Below are 8,860 nucleotides of genomic sequence, written 5' to 3' on the forward strand. Positions count from 1 at the left end.
GCCAAAAAATCCATCACCAAACGGACAGTGAACTGGAGACACAGTTTTCCATGCCAAGCCAGGCTGGTTTTTCTAGAGCATATGCTGTCTCTCATAAGCACCATACTCTTAATTCTTCATTCTTTCTGGCTCATCAGCTCTGCTAGCTCTCACATACTACCGGCACAATCCCTAATATACCAGCATGGCAAAGGGCCTAGTACCATGAGGCATTAGAGTAGGGCTTTTTGTAGCTTTATCTATAAGTTGTCTGCTTCTTATGCTTAGGAACTATTGGGGAAGAGTAGACAAGAGTGAGGACAAAAAAAGGGGGATAATATGAAGAAAGCAGAAATGAAGCAGTGTATTTTAAAGGGATAATTTTATTATATAAATAACAAGATATTTACACAACAAATATAATCAATGTAATGCATTAATATAACATAATGAATAAAATACTTTTTTAATTTTTATTTGGCCATTTCCAAACATTATTCATTGGAAACAAAGATCATTTTCTTTTCTTCCCTCCCCTCCCCCTCCCACCACCTCTCCCACAGCCGACGCGCAATTCCACTGGGTATCACGTGTGTCCTTGACTCAAACCCATTTCCCTGTTGTTGGTATTTGCTCTAGAGTGTTCATTTAGAGTCTCTCCTCAGTCGTATCCCCTTCCCCCCTGTAGTCAAGCAATTGCTTTTCATCGGTGTTTTTACTCCCACAGTTTATCTTTGAATAAAATACTTTAAAGGAATGATTACAGAACAAATACCTTGATCAGGGCCACTTTTTCATTTAAAAAAAAACTTAAACTCTTCAGCCTCATTCACTACTCTACCCAGATGTCCTCCCAGTGATCATCGGTCCTGAGAGTCTTCTTTTTTCCAATCTGTCAAGGACAGCTTGCTAGTGTGAGAGATGGAGCAAGCTATTCCCATTGTCCATCTCAGGCCAGCTGGATAACTGCCTTCCAGCTCTTTCCTGCATAATGTAATCATCATCAGGTGTTTGTCCACCCAGTGTTTTGGAAGGAAGGTGGGAACCCTGTTCTCATTATCAAGGATGCAGGTTTTCCCTCCTAGCCACCCTCAGCTCTCATTTCCAGGAAGAGTTTGTTCAGTGTACTGTCACAAGTGTGGAAAACTCCTTGTCAACTCTGGGGAATACTGACAGTTCTTGTTAATAACCTTGTCTTCTGCCTGTGATTGCCCTGCCAACATGTTGTGACTGTGATCTGTCTACGATTTTTGCTTGTTTTGTATACAACAAATATCCTAAAAGTGGTTTGAAATTCCAAATGGGGAAATCTGGGCTCAAAATCAACTAAGTAATTGCATTAATCCCAGGAATCTCACTGTGATGGGTAAAATACCCTCAAGAGAAAACAAGAAAACTCAGCCAAACTTTTGCTTTTAATTTTTAGCACAGGCACTAAAAGCTTGCCCTTTAACAACACTTCACTGGAATTAGAATTTTGAAAATGTAAATGTTGCTTGGGCTCCTATTTGTGGCCAACTTTTCCCTCTAAGTTAGATGTAATGTAAGAAGGAGAGATCCAGGCTTTTGCAATGAGAAGCCAGACTGAAGGAGAGATCAGCTGAGGAGCAGCAGAGAAGGGGCAGAGGGAGAAGCCTGGGAGTTCTAAAGAGGTTAGAACTCTGAAGCCAATGGTCAACGGTCTTCCAGCCTGGGAGGTGAAGGAGGAAGACGGTTTCCCTGGAAGCTGTGAGAAAGAGCCCATCCGTGTGAGACCTGTTATTGCTTCTGGGACCCAAAAACACCTCCACTAAGCCTCTTCAAGAACAGCTACCAGAATTCTCAAGGGGGTTTTAGATTTGGACTCACTCTGGCCAGAGCCATCCAGATCTTTCCCTGAGATTGCTTTCTCTCCCTTACCTGTTCCTGGACTCCTGAATTAAAAGCTAGTTAGCTGAGGAATAGAGATGAACCAGCAGCTGGCTGGAAGAGGGTTCAAGGCACTCTGCCTTGAACACCAAGAACTTGGGTGGGGAGACAGTCTACCAGAGGGGACAAGTGTTAGGATTTCCTAGTTCCCACTTTCCTTGCCGGACACCCCCACCTCTCCTTCCCTGTATGAACCCAAATAAATTGTTTACTACTTTAGAATTAGGTCTGGCTGGTTTCTGATGCTAGGAAAGAGGACAGAAGATATGGGGAGAATCACATCTCTCTCCAAAAGGGGAAGGTTAGCCCAGGATCCCAAGGATCCAAACTGCCTAACCCAAGGAACAACATCAGGTTTCTGAAGGGAAGTGACAGCAGGTGTCCCTAAGGAGACCAGAGGCAGAAGAATCCATCCTGCCTCTCATCAATAGCTGGGACCAAAGGGGAGGCAGTGGGTCATCTTACCAAAGTTATTCTCTGAGGAGACATATTCCCTCTGTCAGGGGGACAAGACTTGGCTCTCTCTCTCCCAGAAAAAGAGAGGGGAAGAAGAATCTCTTCACCCCTCTCCCCATTTCTCTCTCTCCTTCCATATTCCCTGTTTCCCTCTCAATCCTTCTATTACATAGAGTTAGTCCAGTGGAAAATGTTCAGTGGTAAGAATTTCACAGCCTTTCCACCCATTTATCTGTTGATTTATTAAGTACCTGTGGGACACTGTAGAGATTCAGAGACCAAAACAATGAAATTGCCTGCCTTTAAGGGATTTACTTTTTTTTTAACCCTTACCTTCCATCTTAGAATCAATACTACTGCATATTTGTTCCAAGGCAATAGGGTTAAATGACTTGCCCAGGGTCACAATTCTAGGAAGTGTCTGAGACCAAATTTGAACCTAGGTCCTCCCATCTCTTAGCCTGGTTCTCAATCCACTGAGCCACCCAGCTGCCCCTGAGTTTACATTCTTTTGAAAGAAACAATAGGTAAACATAAATAAAGGCGGAAAGTTAGTTGTGTGATTTGGGGCAGGCCAGTTAAATGTATAGCCTATAAGATTTCAAGGAGGGAGAAGAGGACAGGGTGACCTACAGAAAGAGCAAATTTTCTCATTTGGCTGGAAATAAAGTTGGAAAGGTAGATTGAAGAAGATTTTAGATGGCCTTAAAGGCTAAGGAGTTTGTATTTAAGCCTGTGTAGGCAATGAAGGTTTTTGAGTAAGAGTGCAGCATGATCATAACTATGCATGAGGAAGATAGTTAGGAATCAACAGGATTTTAACAGGCTAAAGCATTAGGTTGACTCTAGTAACCTAAACCAAGCCAATGCATGGATTCAAAATATTATCTTTACAAGTAGAAAAGAAAGTAAGTGTGGATTCGAAAGTAGTTTGTCTGGAGAAGATCTAGGGTTCCCCAGTGGGAAAGTGGTCAAAGGTCATAAAGAACTATCAAAAAAAAAAAGAATCTGCAAAATGTTAACTGTATTTTTTTTAAAAGACTGCTCTAAATAAGCAATAATGAGATATGCAGATGGACAAATTTAAGGGTTTTTAGTTCAATAAATTGACAAAGAAAATAATAATAATGGGATTGGAGAGAATGGGGAAAGATTGGAAAGAAGGTTATACTGGTGTTTTTGGTGCACTATTGGTGCAGTTATGAACTAGGCCAACCATTCTTAAGCAATTTGGAATTATGTGAAGAAATTTACTAAAATGTGGGTGCCCTTGAACCTAGATATTCCATTGTTGGTATGAATTTCGAGGATTTCTATGTGATATCTTTTTTGGTATGAGAAACTGGAGGTCAGGAGAGAAATTAGGACTGGATAAGTAGGTTTGAGAACATCAGCAGCAGAAAGATGATCACTAAATCTATTGAAGCTAACGAGATCATTAAGTAAAATAGAGGGAGAAAAGAAGAGGAGAGAGAGTCTCAGGGAACACCTATGATTAGTCAGCATGACCTGGATGAAAATCTAGCAAAAGAAAAGAAATCTATAGTAGGAGAAGAACCAGTAGAAAGTAGTCCCACATAAACCTAGAGAGAAAAGAGCATCTAGGAGAAACTACTGAAGGTGAAGAAGTATGAAGAACGAGAAAAGGCTATGAGATTGGGCAATTTGGAGATCATCCTTGACTTTGGAGAGAGCAGTGTTGGTTGAATGATAAGGCTGGCTTGCAAAGATGAGAGTGAGAGAAAAAAGTAAACAGCACCAGTTCTAGAAGCCCTTCTCAAATTTATCCATGAAAGAGAGGACAGATCTAGGACAATAACTAGGATCTTATACATATACTCTTTTTTTCTTTGTTCATCAAAAGAGGAAGAGAATAGTTCCATACAATTGCACAGATAGTACAAGGTAACTTAAAATGTAATATGTTTTTTAAATTGACTACTTTGTAGATAACTATGAATCTTTGGAAAGTTAGAGAAAAATGATCACAAAACCTCAGGTCTTGGAGATTCGATACTATTCTTGACATCCTGATTCAGTAGATTAATTTTTGATATAATGCTTGAGACCTTTATTATGGTTGCTTTCTTGGTGGAACTTGGGCAGAAAATAATGGATATGAGAGGAAGAATGATGTAGGGCAGGAATTCTTAACCTGAGGTCTGTGAACTTTTAAAAAATATGTTTTGATAATCTCATTTCAATATAATTGGTTTCCTTTGTATTTTATTTATGCATTTTCAAAAATATATTATTCTGCGACAAGGTACTTGGGATTCAATTCACCAGCCTGTCTAAGGAGTTCATGACATAAAAGGTTAAGAATCCCAGGTATGTGCAGGGATCTAGGAGAAAAAACACTATCCACAAACAGAGGACAAACTGTGGGAGTAAAAACACCGATGAAAAGCAACTGCTTGACTACAGGGGTTGAGGGGATGTGATTGAGGAGAGACTCTAAATGAGCACCCTAATGCAAATACCAACAACAGGGAAATGGGTTTGAATCAAGGACACACGTGATAGCCAGGGGAATCGTGAGTTGGCTATGGGAGGGGTGGCGGGAGGGGGGAAAGAAGGAAAATTATCCTTTTTTCCAATGAATAATGTTTGAAAATGACCAAATAAAATAATGTTTAAAAGGAAAATAAATGAAATGAAATAAATTAAAAAATTAAAAAAGAATCCTATGTATAATGGAAAGAACTTTGGATTTTTTATCAGAGGTGTCGAGTTCTGTACCCTCTGCTCTATGATCTTGAACAAAACACTCCACCTGCCTCTGGGTCTCAGTTTTTTCATCCGTAAAATGAGGCTCATCATCGTTGCTCAGTCCCTATTTGACAATTTGTGACCCCATTTTGGGTGCCCTTGGCAAAGATACTGGAGTGGTTCTCCATTTCCTTCTCCAGCTCCAGTTTTTACAGAAGGAGAAGAGAGGCAAACAGGGTGAAGTGGTTTGCCTGGAATCACGCAGCAAGTGTCTAAGGTAGAATTTGAAGTCAGGTCTTCCTGATTCCAGATCTGGTGTTCTATCCACTGTGCCACCAGCTGCCCTTAAGGGATTGAACTAGATGATGACTAAGGTTCTTTCCAGACCCAAATCTATTCTGTGATATAGGAAGTGGTGTGGACCATAGTGTGAGCTTCAGGAATGCCTCCCTCCTGCTTTGGTTCCCCGGTTCTGGTTGGAGGACCTCTCTGTTTACTTTAATATTCAGTAATGGTGATCTTCTGGGCTGAGGGACAATGCACATCCCTCTTAATGAGTCATTGGCTTCTTTCCCAAGCTGCCTGAAGGGTTGCTCTCCTCAGTGGAAGTGATTCTGTCTTTGAAGTCCTTTCCAGAGCTGTCAACTAATGTTCCATGGTTCCCAAAGGAAATAATAAGCCAAGAACTCTCACACACTGAAAATGGAAGAGTTTGAACTGTTTCTATAGGAGCCTAGTCTCCTGCTTTTCTAAGGAATTCAGCTTGTTTATAGAATCTTCTCTGGCTGAGTTTTGGTATTCTGTCTGGCAGCATATCCTATGAAAAGCAGCTGTTTAAGCAGAGGGTGTGGTTGGGGCTCCTAGTGCCATTTCAGAAGGTTTATAACTTTCTTGTTTCTTGTAAATTAACAGAAATACTATACTATTTTGGCTAGAGCTAGGCCGTAGAGATGATCTTAATTCTTTTTAATAAATAGCTCTTTAAAAGAATATACTGACCATACGCCATGATACTTCCAAATTCCCCTCGAGTGTTTTCTGCCTCAGTTCCCACCCCTAATTTATATTTAAAATAAAAGGAATCCGTTATTTGAGTTTCATAGAAATAGTCATAAATAAAGTGGGTTAATTTCCAATGATGGGATGATAGGGTTCAGTAGGGTATCCAAGGATTCAAGATGCTCCCTTTCTCAGGACAGCTCATTAAGGTTGAGATTTGGAGCTTGGGGGGGAAGGAGGACCGTGCCACCTAGAAAGAGAAATGTCAGAAAAAGTGCCAGCCTTTGGGGGTGGGGGGACGAAGAAGAAGAAATTGTCAACGAGCCAAGCTTCTCAGTTGGCAAACAGTTTCACCAACCCAAACAAAGCAGATGCCATTGAGAGAGACCAACAGAGAACTCCCAACAGGAGCAAGTATGCAAAGTATTTAACTCAATGTGGGTCTTTCTGGCAGCCTGCTCAGCAGCAACCGAGTAGGGGTTTTTCATAAAGCCCCAAAGTCAATGCCTTGAAGTTGGCAGGAGGTAAAGGAAAGGAGGTGGAGTAGCAGTAAATAATAAGTTAGTAATTAGAATGCATTTTTGTGTGGCTGGAATTGGGCTGCTAAGTAGGACAGAGGATCACTGGGTTTAGAGCTAGAAAGGGCCATAGAAAGTATCTGATGTGGCCCCCTCATTTTACAGGGGAGCCTGGCTGAAGATCACACTCGTAGTTAAGTAACAACCAGGATTCAGATCAGCTTAGCTTCAAATCCATAGTCATATTTCTATCACCAAAAAGTACTTGATTTTTCTGTTCCCAGAATAAATTTTCTGAGCTAAACTGTTAACAACATGGAGTTAGGGGGCAGCTGGGTGGCCCAGTGGATTGAGAGTCAGGCCTAGAGATGGGAGGTCCTGGGTTCAAATAGGGCCTCAGACACTTCCCAGCTGTGTGACCCTGGGCAAGTCACTTGACCCCCATTGCCTAGCCCTTACCACCTTGGAATCAATACACAGTATTGACTCCAAGATGGAAGGTAAGGGTTTTTAAAAAAATATGGAGTTAAGAAGAAGAGGTAATATGGCTTTTATGTCAAGTTCTCTCTCCTAAGCATTGGGACAACACTAAGCTTGGAGTCAAGAGACCTGGGTTCAAACATTTGCACTATCTCCTTTCCCGGAGTGTCAAAACTCTGTAAATCTTCAACATAGAAATAGGAGTTGTTACCATGCAGTCCATTGGAAGGCAGGCCATGACTAATTTTATTTTTTTTTATTGTTTCAGAAGAAGTAGACTACTGTAACTTTGGGAGCAGCACATTAACCAGGAAGAAGAAGGTCCTGGTCACCCTTCGCAACGATAACCTCCGCCGGCGTCCTCACCTCAACATCAGCATGCCCCATGACTTCCGACCGGTGTCTTCCATCATCGATGTGGACATCCTTCCCGAAACCCACAGGAGGGTCCGGCTGTATCGACACGGCTGTGAGAAACCGCTTGGCTTTTATATTCGCGATGGGACCAGCGTGCGCGTGACACCCCACGGGCTAGAGAAAGTTCCGGCCATCTTCATTTCCCGCATGGTCCCCGGCGGCCTCGCCGAGAGCACCGGGCTGCTGGCTGTCAACGATGAAGTCTTAGAAGTGAATGGGATTGAAGTGGCTGGCAAGACCCTTGACCAGGTCACAGATATGATGATTGCCAACAGCCATAATCTCATTATCACTGTTAAACCGGCCAACCAAAGGAACAATATTATCCGTAGCAGCCGGATGTCTGGTAGCTCGGGTCAGTCAACAGACAGTACAGCCAGTCACCATAGCTTGCCTTCCTCCCACGTCCTACAGAACTTCCACCCGGATGAAATGGAGAGTGACGAAGAGACCGACATTGTCATCGAAGGAGCCCTGGAGCCCCAGCATATCTCCAAAACACCAAGTTTGCCTTCAGGTAGCCTTTCACGGGTCAATGGCACCAACTTTAGCCACAGACTACAGCGGGATCTCACGCTTAACAACTCCAGTCGAGAAAGCAAAGACGCTATCAACAAGCTACTGAGTACCATAAAATCAGATCCACGTCAGAGTCTGGTCATTCCTCGAGGAGGAATTGAGGAGGACGGAACAGTGATCACGCTTTAGTGTTCTCAATTGCGTGTGTGCGTGTGTCATCTGAAAGGACAGAAATGACTAGCACCGCACACCCAGGACAAAGGACCTATAGCTTACAAACTTCACGGGTGGAAGGAAAAAGAACTTGAAGAGAACAATCTCATTGATTATATGCATAAGGGTCACATACAAGAATATCGAGGGAGAAATAACACAGAAAATAGCTATCCCCGCTTAAAAAATAAGGAGAAACCCAATTGTATATTTCTTTTCTTTTTTTTTGTCTTTATTCCATTTCCTTTTCCGGTTTTGCACGGTTCTTTCAAAGGTATAGGTTGGAAAATAGAAGTGTTCTGTAATTATAATGACTGCAAAATGCATATAAATTATATTTATATTAATACTTATGTGTAAAAACCAGCCCATTTGCAAATCAAGTTTTATCATGTCCAAATGGCAATAAAAGCCTTATCCAGAACTTTTAAAATATGAAGTTGTGTTGTTGAATTATCTTTGAAATGAAGTTGTTGAATTATTTAAAAAAAGAGCTTTAAAATATGTACAACTTCCCAAATTAAATAAGGATATCGTTTATCAGCAACAAAAGATGGCCACTACACATGGGCAAATCCTCTCTCCTTCTTTGCAGGTAGGCTTTACAAGTGCATATGGGCATTAACATTACCTACAAGGTTTAACTATAAAGAACAGGG

General features: G+C 41.6%; 1 protein-coding gene across 2 annotated transcripts in view; it reads left to right on the forward strand.

Annotated features, from left to right (window-relative positions):
• The window catches only part of PARD6G (par-6 family cell polarity regulator gamma), a 160,488-nt gene extending 151,854 nt beyond the window's left edge, over positions 1 to 8,634 (forward strand). For both annotated transcript variants that reach the window (XM_001366451.4, XM_056823529.1), the window contains one exon: positions 7,321 to 8,634. In XM_001366451.4, the coding sequence (XP_001366488.1) occupies positions 7,321 to 8,177 (857 nt within the window). In that variant the 3' untranslated portion in view covers positions 8,178 to 8,634. The remainder of the gene's footprint in view (positions 1 to 7,320) is intronic.
• The last annotated feature ends 226 nt before the right edge of the window (positions 8,635 to 8,860 follow it).

This window comes from Monodelphis domestica, chromosome 3 (assembly GCF_027887165.1).
Source record: "Monodelphis domestica isolate mMonDom1 chromosome 3, mMonDom1.pri, whole genome shotgun sequence".
Classification (NCBI taxonomy): Eukaryota; Metazoa; Chordata; class Mammalia; order Didelphimorphia; family Didelphidae; genus Monodelphis; species Monodelphis domestica.